This window comes from Bactrocera latifrons, unplaced genomic scaffold (genome assembly GCF_001853355.1).
Source record: "Bactrocera latifrons isolate USDA-ARS-PBARC rearing strain unplaced genomic scaffold, ASM185335v1 scaffold_64, whole genome shotgun sequence".
NCBI lineage: Eukaryota > Metazoa > Arthropoda > Insecta > Diptera > Tephritidae > Bactrocera > Bactrocera latifrons.
The window spans coordinates 418,164-433,034 of NW_017537312.1; the positions used below are offsets into that span (position 1 = coordinate 418,164).

At 35.4% G+C, this 14,871-nt stretch overlaps 2 protein-coding genes across 4 annotated transcripts in view; one reads left to right on the forward strand and one right to left on the reverse strand.

Annotated features, from left to right (window-relative positions):
• Positions 1–14,031, forward strand: part of LOC108975360 (zinc finger protein 704) — a 287,817-nt gene extending 273,786 nt beyond the window's left edge. For both annotated transcript variants that reach the window (XM_018943784.1, XM_018943786.1), the window contains 3 exons: positions 6,538–6,635; positions 12,251–12,460; positions 12,716–14,031. In XM_018943784.1, coding sequence (XP_018799329.1) covers positions 6,538–6,635; positions 12,251–12,460; positions 12,716–13,661 — 1,254 coding nt within the window. In that variant the 3' untranslated portion in view covers positions 13,662–14,031. The remainder of the gene's footprint in view (positions 1–6,537; positions 6,636–12,250; positions 12,461–12,715) is intronic.
• On the reverse strand, positions 7,665–12,071 carry LOC108975361 (histone-arginine methyltransferase CARMER). Of its 2 annotated transcripts, none has more exons than XM_018943788.1 (7): positions 11,898–12,071; positions 10,996–11,772; positions 10,778–10,909; positions 10,504–10,706; positions 9,880–10,438; positions 9,401–9,814; positions 7,665–9,333 (listed from the first exon to the last, which is right to left on the reverse strand). In XM_018943788.1, exons 2-7 carry the CDS (start codon positions 11,303–11,305, stop codon positions 9,245–9,247), a joined length of 1,707 nt encoding a protein of 568 aa, XP_018799333.1. In that variant the 5' UTR covers positions 11,306–11,772; positions 11,898–12,071; the 3' UTR covers positions 7,665–9,244. The 2 variants fall into 2 exon arrangements, with proteins under 2 accessions (XP_018799333.1, XP_018799332.1); XM_018943787.1 differs by having other exon boundaries at positions 11,836–12,071.
• Positions 14,032–14,871: the final 840 nt, after the last annotated feature.

Below are 14,871 nucleotides of genomic sequence, written 5' to 3' on the forward strand. Positions count from 1 at the left end.
AGATACATAAATCATAAGTACTTGATGCACTTTAAAGCATTTTTCGAGGTCTGGGTTGAGGCATTGAATGATAGCAAACATACGAGTACATATGTAGAAGCTATGTGAGACAATTGAAATGTATATGTATCACAATATAAGTTTAACTATGTACAATTGCAACGTTATATACTCAAATATATAAGTTCGCTCACCACACCGCAATGTATATAATGAATAAATTGCATTGTAAATATGCCTGACCTGGTTTACTTTTTACGCCGCCCCGACGCGAAATGGACTGTGTCACGACGATGTTGCATGCAACAAACGCACAGTGGTGACACGGCCTTGCCAAATGCCACATTGTATGTCTGTATATGTGGGTGTGTGGGTAGCAAAAACTCAGCAATTGGGTTAAATACTTAAATGCAACATATATAGTGGCATATACACAAATATGTTGCATTAAAAATTGTATACCTAGCAGAATAACATAAAACAAACATTATGGGCAAAGTAGTTACCCTATGCTGAAAACTATATTGTGCAAAATGTTGAATGCAATAATTTCTCCGCACAAAAAATTGTATAAGCGCAGCATCCTTGCATGCAACACATAACGGCACACGCATTGATCACTTTCAAGGTGTGCATCACTTTGCCTTTATTTGCTTTACCTTGACCGAATTCGCCAAACGAATTTGTGAGTAATTGCATAGCACCCACTGCTGCCCCCAAATCTAGGCGCGCGCGCACACACATACACACAGCGTACACATTTTGAATGTGACATGCGTTTGGCAATTGAAAGCACCGCTAAGGCTAGTTCCTACAAATAGTTTTTACCGTGATAGTTTAGCTTTACACTTTTGACTTTTTCCACAAACCAAGCATAACGTGCCGCTTCCCTCTGCGCGCTGGACCTTTGCACGACCTGACCCACTTTCGTATGCCATAGTTCACCTTGAGCATAAAGTGAGTGTGTGTAGCATGCAGCAAGCACACACACTATTTAAAGTGCAGGCATATAAGCATATATATAATAGCACAGCATATACAAAATTGTATATACGTATATGTGTATGTGTGAATGCTTTTTGCAGCATTTCAAGGAAATTTATGCGAAGCCTTGTAGAGTGCCAGCATATACTGAAGAGCACATAATGCTTGTTGTTGCAATTATTGCGTTTTTTTCTCAAACCACCTGCCACAAAAGCTTTGAAACTCGGTCACGCCAGCCGCACACTAATGGCGAAAATTTCATTTCAATGCCAACGCATAATCGTCCTTCGAAAATACGCACACAAATCCACGTTTAACAAACGTGCTTACGCGCATAAATTTAAAGCTTTTCATTTATAATTTGACAAGCTCTTAAGCTTTCAATACCTTTATTGTTCACCACCAAAATTTAAAACAATATTATGTCAATTAGAGAGGCATAACTGTATTTATAATATCTTACTATAACTCATTGGCAACAAATACATATATATTTTTTTCAAGACAATGTAAAATAAATAACCTCTTCAGTCCTATTTCCCCTCCAGAAGTTTTAGGTTACTGCGCCTTAGCAATGACATCACATATTTGCATTGAATTTTCTGTAGGAATCCTTTTCCTTTAGTTAAATTTCTTTAGTTTTCTCAACATCCCGCTGACCGACTGCATCCTTAGTGTGCGCCTATGTAGGTCAGCAGCTTTGATTGCACTTTCATGTTTGTTCCAGTTTTAAAGTTTCCTTTCTTCCTCCTAACGAACTTCGCTGACATTTGAAATGCGGAGCAACTTAATAATTTCACTTTCTCAACTCATGCTTCTTTGGCATGTTGTATTGGAAATTCTCATTGTGGCGTCATACAGATCGTATCGCGCTTCTTTAGACAATTTCTTTAAGGCGAGCTCTTTAATAAATCACTTCTGAAATCGGAAATCTACTGAGCGCATATCTGCATGAAGTTTTTTAATACTATTAATTGAATAATGGAACTATAAGAAATGGTTATGATAAGTTATAAGTAACAATATATTTAAGTATTTTTTTACTTGTTTTCCGATAAAAAATATAAGAGCTATTTTCTTTGAATTGTTGATTCTTGGTTCCCTCACTTTTCCAAAACTACTTTTTAAAGAATTTTCTGAGAATTGTGATTTTATTAAATAATCTAAAAAAATTAGATTTTCGAGTGAACAGTGAATAGTGCATATATAGAGATTGGTTTTTTCTAAGGTCTAAAATTTAAAAAAAATTTAATTGTTAATTTTTTTTTTAAATTTTAGAACTTAGAAAAAACCAAATATTAACAATTAAGTTTTTTTTAAATTTTAGAACTTAGAAAAAACCAATCCAAAAAAATTAACAATTAAATTTTTTTAAACTTCAAGATGTATTTTAAATAAATTTCAAAAAAATTAATTACTCATTTCTTTCCTGGCTTTAAAAAAAATGTATATTAAAGTAATCAGTTAACCGCCAATTAGATTTCAACAACATATAAAAATAAATGTAATTCAAAAAGGATGTCGCACTAGTACACAGAAATCATATTTTCTATAACAGTATTTATCTATAGACTTTAATTAGATTTCAAAAAGAAAATCATTTTTTTACTTTTATTCTCTTCTTCTTAAATTGAGTGTACAATAACTGTAATTTTGATTTCCATTAAAAACTCATTTACGTGAAAAAGATTAATTTAGCACTTCTGAAGATTTAAAAGGCATAAGTATATATGCAAGAGAGTTCTTGCAACCCTCAAACTATCACTGCCGCAGACTTACCACTTGACTACGTTAAAGCAAATGCTGCAACCAAACAAAAAGCACAAAAATCGATTACCGCCAAATGATGGAATCAAGTTAATAGACATTTTGACATGAATGAAATGAACTGTGTGGAAAGTCCTTAACAACTCAACACCTGCTTGTCATTTTCCCTTTCTAAAATACTTTACACACACACATACATAAATACAGAAAACATAGCTTGTGTAGCAGCGTGTGAGGAAATGCTTACTTTCTCTTTTATGCGGGCTTTGTGGCCATGAAAGGTGCTCCGTTGACTGTATACTCTTTGGTACACACATATTTATAAACATGCATGCATATATAGATAATTACGTATAATCATATATATGCGTTTATGTAGATCTGGCGAAGCCACAAATTGTGGAAGTTTTAGATATACATAATTGCATGAATGGTATTTGTAAGCTTATGACAAATATACTATACATTTTCCAAAATGCCATAACATATTTTGAAACATTTTCGAAATGCGTAATTAGTTTTACTAAAACTTTGCAATGACAACGATTTTCCTGCTTTCTTGTCGGTGCATAAAACCTAAAGGCCGTATAAACGTTTGTGCTAAATCAATTGAATGCCATTTACAAAATAAGGCTCACGGGAAGTTCACTCCGAAACTCCTAAAGAGAGTCTCTATTTAAAAGACTCTCAAAGAGCTGAGAGCATAATTTATTGCATATACACACATATTTCAATAACTCTGCTGAATGTGAAAATGGAAAGTTGCTCATACGCACGAGCGCGCCCCAATTTTCAACCACTTGAAACAGGGCATCAAAGGCAAACTAAAGCTAACTCTAAAAAACTAAAAGTCTGCACTTCAAAGTGCTCAGAATGAAGGGTTTGCATACTGTAAATTTTTCCGAAAACAAAATCGCCAATATTAATATGTCTAGAGAATTAATGTCTGCATTAAAATTGACGTTGAAAATGTCGAAAATTTCATTTTACAAAAAGTCTTAAACATGCATACAAAAGTGAATACATGTAGTAACTTCAAAAAATATCTACACACTCGTAACTTCACTTTTACCCGGTGACCTAATTTCTCTCCGCATCTCCCAAAACATAAGAAATGTGTCAGCATGCGCTCTCCTCTCACAATGATTTTAATTTGAGCTCAAGCTAACAGTGCTGCACTCTTAACTGAAATGTTCTACAATATGAATACACTCTTAAGGGTATGTAGCTTATCGAAAGGGAAATTAGTAGAATACACAAGAAAACAAATAATATTCTTTAGTCATGCAAATATGTAGCCTTCGGCAAACAGCCCTGCGCGGAGAGCATTTCTGATAACTTCATATTTTCGTGTGACTATCAGTGTTTACTTATTTATATTTTGACCTAAATATTTTCGGCAATGCGCATACTTCATCCCGTAGTGCTCCACCTGAAAGGGGTTTTTGGGTACTGTTCGAGCGCTTGGAAAGAATCAACATTTAGCGGCTCTTATACATACAAATTTATGCTTTCAATTCTATTTGCTTTTGTCGTAAGCATGAATAACAGAAAGCCAGAAAGCAGTGAAAACAAAAGCAAAAGCAAAGTGGAGAGTGGAAAAGCGCAAGAAAAGAATTCTTTCACTAGCCTAGAATGCAATGCCTTCGAGCGTGGCAAGGCGGCGTTATGACCCTCGCACTGCGTGGGCTAGTGGACGTGTAATGCCTCCTACTGAAAGCCGTGCGGCAATCAAAATAAATTGGGGAATAAATTTAACGAGCACGAAATATAAGAATACAGATGAGGAGGAGCATAGAAATACATGTGTATGAGGGTGTGTGCGTTTTTTACGCTTTATGAATTCACTTTAGCGGAAGCGAATTTTTTATATTTTTGTGCATTGGATTCTTTAACGAAAAAGCAGCACAAACATACACTCTTCAATATATGTGAAAATAGGCATAAATAATGTTTGAAAAGCATTTCTTAAGGATATGTAAGCATGGCAACCCTGTATGATTCTAAAAAATTTTGTAGTCAAACTTTAAATGAAAAATTTTAGCGTAAATACATGATAATGTCTATGTTTAATTGCTACTTAAAAAAAATCTGATTTTGAAAATTTTTTATTTATTATTTTCATGATATTTCAACAGAGATATCTAAATGTAGAATTTTTACCTTTTTTCAAGTCAGTTATAATTTCTATGAATAAAAAACTTTTTTTCCACTCCAGGATAATATTGAATGCCCAAAAATTAAAGTTGCGGCTTTAAATTTATATGTTTGTTGTGATAAAAATGTATTAAATTCAATTACTCTAATTCTAGAGTCCCATAGCCCTTTGAGTGGGTATTTCAGCTGTTGAAATGTGTTGAGACCTTCAAGCACATCACTAATTGGCGGACAAGCTCAGCCTAAACCAGTTTTCAAGGATGCCTGCAAGAAGCAAAATGAAAAACAAATCTTCAAAATAAATAAAAATATATACATACATAAATGCATACATAAATGCATACGTATGTATGTCCAAACGCATTTATATACACTAATATACATATAACAGCTTGTACATAAAAGCAACCTCCATCTGAAATCAGGTCATTAGTGGAAAACAAAAACAACAAAATAACTGTTGAAGTATAAATGCTGGCTTCAAAAATTTTCAGTGAAACAATTTCCTAAAAATTAAGTATTTTTGTGAATTATTTATATACTTTCTAGAACTATTTTAATCAAGGACGCCAGGAAATTTAAAAGTTAGTTCAAGAATCTTACTGTATGTGCATGATAAGTACCATTACAGTCGTAATCAGCGATCATTTGAGTACTTTTCACTTTCATAAATATATGTACATACATTATTAGCATTAGAGCGTGTCGATTTTTTTCTACAAAATTGTTCTGTTTTTCGGCTCCCTGTAAATCAACCCGCTCTAGTACATATGTACTATATATAAACACAATATACATACATGGACATAACACTTAACACAATTGACCTAGTAAACGGCATGCCATTTACTTGCAAACATATGTGCTTACTTATATACCAAAATACACATACATATGTATGGTATATGCATCTGCTGGTTCTCGCCATCTCACAGTAGCAGCGTCTCCTTGGCACAAATGGCCTCGTTCTCATTCTCAATTTGCCCTCCACACTTTTTTGTGTATGCACTTCAATACAAGGATGCATCAGAATATTAATGCACCACCAACCGAACTTACGCTGCCATCGTCTAACGGCCTATAGTAACCGGCGGCCTCGTCAACTTCACCCATATTTATCGCACTTGCATTTACCAACAATCGCGCATACATACATACGTACATTTATGCGTATGTACAAGCTTTATATATGATGAACTCGTTTTGAAGTCGCGATTTTGCAATGCGCTCGTGTTATCATTCCGGCTAGCGGTGTTTTCCCATTCAGCACTAATACATTCACAGTTGAAGCCGGCACGTCGCCGGTTGTAGGCTTGCCTTGGTTATCCTTTATTGCTGGCTAATTGTATATCAGCTTTGCGCGGGCAACGCTCTTATCGAGTGGCAATAAATTGCAGCCGTTAGTGTGAATGTTGCAAGTGATTTGCCTTGAAACAACGAAGAGTTGAGGATCGTTAATAAAAGTATGCGAGATCACTACAATAGATCGACAAGGCGGTCCAGCCTAAAAGTAGGCAACTCTTCAACTCTAACCCTTTTTATTTGTTAATAAATAAATGAGAATTTATATATGCTATACATACATATATTTCAATTTGTTATTAATCACAACTACTACTTTTTTTGCAGACAAACAAATCCAAATTCAGATGTACCTGGAAAGGCTGCAAACACATAGAACAGACACCGAAAAAGATAGAGCGACACATACGTAATGTTCATTTAGGGTAAGTACGATTTATAACTGTACCTTTAAGGACACTTTTAATCACAAAACCACATATTTACACCTCCAAAACTGTTTTTTGCTGAACTCTACACATTTCCATGTGTCTGGTATACTCGCAATTCTCCAACATCCAACATCCAACAGCACTCGTTTACTCTAGAACCACCCTTTTCTCCAAAATTACATTTAATATAATCGTTGTGGTGCTTAAACAAATGTTAGGAATAAAAAATTACACTAATTTTAATCAGTTTTTCTTCAAAAATCTTCACAACCGCTCGCAGAGTTGTGTAATTCGAATGCAGCGTCAATTATGTCCCAAAATGTGATTTTTAAAGTTCGCAATTCGTTTCTAAATAATAGCAGCGAGGGAAAACAAATATTTTTTCATGATAAATCCTTGAAATTCGTACATGTTAAAGTATTTGCATTTTTCATTGTATTGGTAACTTCAACCAAGGGAATATTCACGCTGTCACCTTGACACAGTGAGCCAAGCAAAGTGCAAGTTAAATGGCACAAATGGTAAAAGCGCCGCAACCAATGCAACTAACAATACCAACCACAGCTGTAGCACCCCAGCAATACCCAGTGCAGTCCTCTAACGTGCGATTCCGCTTTCAGTTGCATTGGCGCTAATGTAAAAAATCTGGGCCATATACACTTAAATGCATAAATTTATATAAATGCGCAAGTACGGTTGTATGGATGTGTGTCTAGTAGAAAAAATCACTCAGCAGCAACTGTAGTGTGATTAGCCCGGTCGTTGGGCGGGCGAACGCACTCGTATTTCTGAGCATTCGTGACAAATGCTGTTCGCTAGCATACACACGAGCGCGGCATTTTGAGGCCAAGGTTTCGTACCACTGCACTGCTTCAGGAAGAATGCGCTGTAGTGGGGTGCGTGGGGGGGTATGAATCGCGGCGTTTAAAGGTTGACTGTGCATATTTTAGAAATGATTTTTATAGATTATCGCTCAGGGAAGTCCGCCGAAAATATTTCACAAAAATAAGAAACACCACATAGTTGTTCTTGTATCGCGTTTGTAATTGTATATATGTATATTTTTAACTCTACACACTAATACAGAGCGAACTTTTTTTCATTATCTTCTTTTATAGTAACCTTATATACTAATTGGTTATACAATAATACACATAACTATAGTTCTCGCATACAAATTAAACTAACTAAATTTTAAAATGTATTTTCTTAGCATAAAGCAAAGGTTGTTAAAATAAGAAATGTGTTTCTTCAACATTTTTGCTCTTGCAAGTTTAACAAGATAATCTCTTAAATTAAAATTAAAATGAAAGTAAAGAATAAAGAATAAAGAACACACACAAAACTAACGTTGGGCAAAAGTAATAAAAGCGCAAATAAATAGATATTCCTACTGAAGTCAAAAAGGAGTGAAGGGTGCAAAATAACTAACCTATTTTACTTCGTTTAAATGATATGAAATCGCTTATACATTCTTGCGAAATTGAATGCGTGTGCAGTTTATATTTAATTGCAATGTAAATTATCAAATATCAACGTGGAAATTTAGCGTTGCCTAACTCTTAGAATAGAATGCTAAAAGGTGAACAACGCACTAGTCTTAATAGTAGTATTTATTAGATATAGATGCTTACATTGCTTACAACTAGGAACTATGTACTACCGCCTACATTAAAAGGGAGTACGGGTAATATCCAATGAGGTTTACTGATAAATGCAAAAACAAGCACGAAAGGGCTTTCATTTAGGGCTAATGCAAAATTCAGGCATTTAAATAAGTTGAACTATACGAAGGGAACACATTTCAACCGGTAGTACTTGAAACGCATTTTTAAGAGATTTTTTTTTTTTTTTATTTATTCACGACGCGTTTCAAATTTAGGGTTGAAAATTATAGAAATTTCTTACAACGCACTCAAGTCAAAGGTTTTCAACAACTAGATCTACTATTTGGAGAAACATTAAACATTAAAAATTGCATAGCTACAAGAATATATACGCGCTAAACGGTTTGTCGCACTTAAACTACCTCGTTTATAATTTAAATTATTATTCAATACGCTTTATTTACTGTACGTCTACTACTGAAGAAACACAATATCTATACATTGTAAGTCTGCCATGATTGTTCCTTAAAGTTTAGCTTACATTGCCATTCACTCCAAATTGTCTGCCTATAACTAGACATATATATATATATACTTTATTTCCGTGTATTAGCAGTTTGCACTTAAAATATATGTGTATATGAGCTTGTATATGTGTGTAATATGTTTCTTTATAATCATTTAAACAAATTTACAAAAAAAAAAAAAAAAAAAAAACACATTTCGAGCTTAAATAAATTCCCTTCTTACTTAAACGTCCTGTTAAATACATCACAAAATAACAATTATTAAAAACAAATCGTCTACATTCTAAAAAATTTTGTATTTATATGTAACCGAATCCAAACGCGCGTTATGTGTTTGAAAAAAAAAATCAGTAAAATAAATATTGGTAAGTTCACCTTGGCGTAAAATTAAATCTAGCTGCTTACTTTGCCAGCATCGAATCGATTGTAGAATTGCGTAGGGTTTTTAGTCGATTCAATGTTGCTTAATTTAATTGTGAGGGTTCATAAGCGTATGAGAGATGTCCATAGAAGTTTCCGCAAGACCATTAACAGTTATGCCATTTGCTAAATTACTTACTGAAATATAATTTTAGAAATGAAAACTAATAAAAATTTGAGAAGCGAGAGTGTAAGAAATACTTACCAGTACGTGTACCCTGCGGTGTATCAAGTTGTGACCAGTATTGTTCTGAAGGGCTCTGGGTGCTTGTGCCAGGGGGTGCCTGCACCGGTGCACCTGTGTATCTAAAGTAAGGATTTTTCAAGTCCAATGTGTTGCTGGAGGATATTAACGTTCCGTCAATATGCAAATCAATTGTGACATCATAGGACTGACGGCGATTAGCTTCAAGAAGCACACGACCAGTCAAAAGTTGGCCCTGCTTAATGAATATCGGCATTGGTAAAAGACAGCGCACTTGGTACCAATGAGTTAGTGGTGCTGTGGGCGATGTGGAAAGCCAAACTTGCTGGCTAGAACCGCAGAACTCAACATCAAACCAAAAAGCAAGTCCATGACAAATGCCGGTTTGTAATATATGGAACTGGAGAGGTATATCTAGAAAAATCATAAAAATAATTGAAAATAACATTTTAAAGACGCCGCAAAAAATAAATACATACCTATGTTATGTAAATCGTTCTCGTTATCTCGCAGAAAATCACAAACATGCCGCACGGATTTTGCCATACAAATACGTATGTCGAACGTATCGACAATCGGCTGCCGGAAATACTCCTTCATACCTTCTTTATGCAGCGTAGTCAAATCGACGCCATGAAAAGCGGACTGATACCAAAAATTTGCTTTATTATACTGCTCTGAGTAAAGAGATTCATCTGAAAATGGTGCAATATGCAAATCTCCATGTGTCGGAAACATTTTTCCGTTCGGTTTCAACCATTTTCTAGCATGCAAATATGTTTCAAGCATACGCTCATTGTAGAGCATGTATCCCATAGGTTCTGATATAATTACGTCTACCATTTCAGGTATTTCAATTTCTTCAATTTTACCAGGCATCACAAATATTTTATCCTGCACGTTATTAGAATCGACTAATTGCTGTGCGTACTGTGCCATATTAGATGCTTCAATGGCATATACTTTAGCGGCGCCAGCCTGAACAGCAAAAAACGATAAAATCCCTGAGCCAGCACCCACATCCAAAACTATTTTATTCTATAATAATGTTGAACCGATAGTTATTTAAATATAAAATTAAATATATAATAAAAATAACTTACATGAAAATCAATAGAATTTCCTAGAATGGCACGTTGATATGTGCTGGTGCGAACATAATCTTGCATCATATTCTGTTGCTGCGACAAATATCCATAAAATTGGAAATACTGTGAAGCGGAAGACTCTTCAGTTCGTTGTGAAAATACTGATTTTGGTCGGAGGTGTTTCACACTATCGACTAACTTTCGAAACCGTTGCTGTTCTAAAAGGCCAGAAGAATATAATGTAAATATGTATATGTCATTGCATTTTTCGTAGAATATATTTTTTTACCATATGCGGATGAAAATCTCAGAAGCAAATTATCATTGTCTAGAGAAAGAGCATAAGTTTGGCGCCCTATTTGTGATGATTCGGTATCATATGCAAGCAAGTACTCTTTAAGCACACTCGAAGTGTCGTTATCTAAAAATTCAAAAAGTTTATTTTAATAACATTAAACAAATTCTCAGCCTATACTACGGCTTAGACCATTTGAAAATAATGCTTACCTGGTGTAATTTTTAAAAGAACACCTTGTGGGTCGTAAATGCACAGCAAAGTACAACTTGTCTTATATTTGCAACTAAACTTGAGATTTGTTTCGTCGACAACTTCGCTAATAACGACACCATTAAAACTGCTAGTGCCATTGGCATTAAGACCTCCATTGCCGCCTCCGATCGTGCCGCCATTATTTGGAATTGTAAATACCCCACTGTTGTTTTTACTATGTCCGCCACTACTTAATGCACATAGGGATGAGGAGGAATTATTGCGTTCAACTCGTTCAGTAACAATGTTATTAATATTGGTGGACATTTTTCCTCTGTAAATGCCAATATATCTCGTTTCCTTTCAAATTATCTAAACCGTGTACTCTTAACAAATATTAATTGACTTTTTTGCTCACAGCGATTACTTCTGTATGCTTTTCAATAATATGCAAAATCAACTTTCTGCTGCAGATACAAGGATAGGTAGATGAGTGCTCAATGAAACTTGAACATGTACTCGTACTTGGTTCTAGTCGAAATAATTACTTTTTACTTATATGTAGCGTAGTGTCTTTAAATAAAAAGGAACTGAAGTTTTCTTCTTAATAAAAATCTTGATAATTTTGTAAAACAAACGCCACTATGTAAATTTCGATGCCTGACTCTTTCGTAAACGTTGTATTGATTTGCTTTGTCTGTTATTTTCACCGCTTTGACGACCGTCTGTCGATTAATGCTTTTCCATCTGCTTCTTCTTCCGAAGTTTCTTTGTTGCGAACACGTTTTGGGTAACTAGATAACAGAATTGTAAGCAAATATTTCTACATAAATCACAAGTTTATCCTTGCAAATTACTCGAGAATTAAAATATACGCTTGAATTCCTAAATCTGCAATTCCGGTTTACTTCTTTCTTACTATGTTCTTAAATAGTGAGCGTTTTAATTTAACAACAGCACTACACACCATTAGGCGACAGATCAACTACACGAATGTCAGCAGGCAGCAATCGCGTCATTTCATTCCTCACCTTTTATATATCGCATATACCTGCGGAGCTGCTTTATACAATGAAATTGCTTTCTATGCATATATTGCTATCTCTTTTTCCCATGGCTAGTGCTTGTCAGAGTTGCATATAAGAATTTGTAATAGATTTTAGGGTTGCTTTTACACCTATACAATACAATTTTCTAAAATTAACATAACTACACTAAGCGAGTTTTATTATGATTATATGTTAATTTTTATTTTAAATACTTTCCTTGCAGTAACAAAAAAGCACGTCGCTCTGCTGATTATGATGAATCATGTAGCGAAAATGACCATGAGGAAGAGTTTTATTATACAGAAATCGAAGATGAAGAGGATGATTGTAAAACACCAAGCCCTACATCGCCACCCACTCTAAGCCACCGTGATATGGCTCGACCACCACACGAAGACCCAGAATACCAAAGAAAAATAGTGGGCAATTTCAAGTAGGTTACCTCTACAATTTTTTTTATAATATTCACTAATACAGAATTAGAAATATGACACACATTTCTTGATCTTTAAGTTAATTTTACACAATGTCATAAGAGTTTTTGTTTTGGAGTTGTCTAACTTTAGACGTTAACGATAATTACGTTTTTTTTTTATTTAGATCATAACATTAATCGTTCGACATAACCACACTTCAGTACACGTTCAATGCAAACAAACAATGACGTTTATTTCTTTCCTAATCATAGGCAAGGACGTGTCAATCAACAACAGCAGTTGCAACAAAATCAGGGTCAACATATAAATAACAGTAAGACGGTATTCCATGGTGGCACTTATTTTGCTACCAACGACAGCCACACCAATCAGCAAATGCAGAGCAATTGCTTGTCAACTTCACCTTTAAATCATCACAACTACTGGCAGTCGTCATCAGTACCGGTAGTACAATCAGCACAAACCGCCATTACATCGGTTACATCTAACTCAAGTCAGCAACTTCATCAGAATCAACAACCGCAGCCGCAGCAGCAGTCTCAATTTGTTAAACACGCTCGATCATCGCCACGTCCGTCCCACTCGACAGCGCCATATCCATCTCCAACGTACCATCACAATTATAGCAGCAGTCCGAATAGTTGCATCAGTAGTAACAGCCATGGCAATGTCAACAGTAATACATGCAATAGCCAAAGCAGTTCCATCACACCCAATAATAGCGGTGCCAGCAATATGCTACAACAGTTGTCCCACCAAAATATTACGGTGACGGCACATCAGACTGGTGCTCATCACAATCAGCCGCAACCACAGCAACAACTACCGGCTGTAACTATTACGCCAAATTATACAAATCAACAACCGCAACAACAACAACAGCAGCAGCAAACACAGCACATGCATGGTCACCAACAGTCGACCCAGTCCAGCGCAGCTGGAACTATCGTGACAATCTCCACAGCACAAGTTCACCAACAATCACCACAACAACAAAATACATCTCATCATCATCATCAACAACAACATTCACAACATACAACCGTTGCCACGACAACCAAACACACACCGAACTCACCAAATAGACGCACACGAGGCGAGAATAAGAAATGTCGCAAAGTATACGGTATGGAACGCCGTGAACTATGGTGCACCCAATGTAGGTGGAAGAAAGCATGTACCCGATTCGGTGACTGAAAAAGGGTCAAAACGTCGGCGGCGGCGGCGGAAACGACGACGACGACGACCGCTGTAACAACAGCGAAAATAATTTCGACGAGGACCACAACGACAGAACTGGCAGCAGGGCCGAAATCGAAATCACTAATGCATACAATTGACAATGGCAATACAGTCACGATAACGCCAACTTATGCGAAGTACAAGCGAACAAGCAACAATTACAATAACAATAATATTGGCCATAACAGCAACAAACACAAATATTTGGCAGCTTCCGCACCAGCAACTGCCGTGGCTACCTCCGTCATTGTGAAGCCACCAAATAATTTAAGAAAAATCACTGCTAGCAATAATATCCACCAGAACACTGCCAATGGCAGCAACATAGACCAAACGTCGATGACTAGCAAACATAATAACTATGGTACAAACACGGACGCTGATGCACATCTACAACAGCAACAAATCCAAGTTGTTACAACTGCCAATAACAGCAACAGCACTAATAAGAATCACTTGCTGACTACTGCTGCCTCAAATACTGAACTCGACATTTGTATGCGAACGTCGCTGCCATCACAATACTTTCCTTAAGCACCAACGCCACACACCACATACACCACAAGAGTTAGCAACAGTAGGGCTGAGCCCCACTACAAGGCGGCATTATCTATGGCTGGCCGCGAAGACAAGTATGAAGACGTTATCAAAGCCGTTATAATCATAACACTAAATAATTTTTCGGCATTGTTTTTGACATTTGCTGCAATTTTTATCGTATATTATTTTAATTTTTTTTTTATTATGTATGTATGTATTTAAGAAATGACTTATACTAATATTTTTTTGCTTTTTTGTTATTGTTTATATTTTGTTGTCTTTACTTATTTGATTGATAATAATTTAGATCAGCCTCCAACGGCAATTTTACACTTTAAATTAATTATATAAAATTAGAAAAATTTTTCTTTACTTTTAATTATGTATGTATGTATGTGTATACATGTAAACGTGTATAACATGCATGCATACGTATAGATATACATATATACATATATAGAATACATATATATAACAGTACATATATAGTATTAGGAATTTCAACCTTGCGCGACTCTACAATTATCCACACATCAACTAGAGGCCTAGAAGATGTATACACAGTTGGAAATGAAATATTATCTACAACGTACTCGTACATACATATGTAAAGTTACAATGAAGT

Bases quoted from the DNA above. Each gene is read 5' to 3' on its own strand.
- LOC108975361 (XM_018943788.1), bottom strand. From the start codon at position 11,305: ATGTCCACCAATATTAATAACATTGTTACTGAACGAGTTGAACGCAAT. The intron at 10,439-10,503 runs GTAAGTTATTTT...ACATTATTATAG, and splicing joins GAAATTCTATTGATTTTCAT to AATAAAATAGTTTTGGATGT. The intron at 9,334-9,400 runs GTAAGTATTTCT...ATTATATTTCAG, and splicing joins ACCGCAGGGTACACGTACTG to TAAGTAATTTAGCAAATGGC.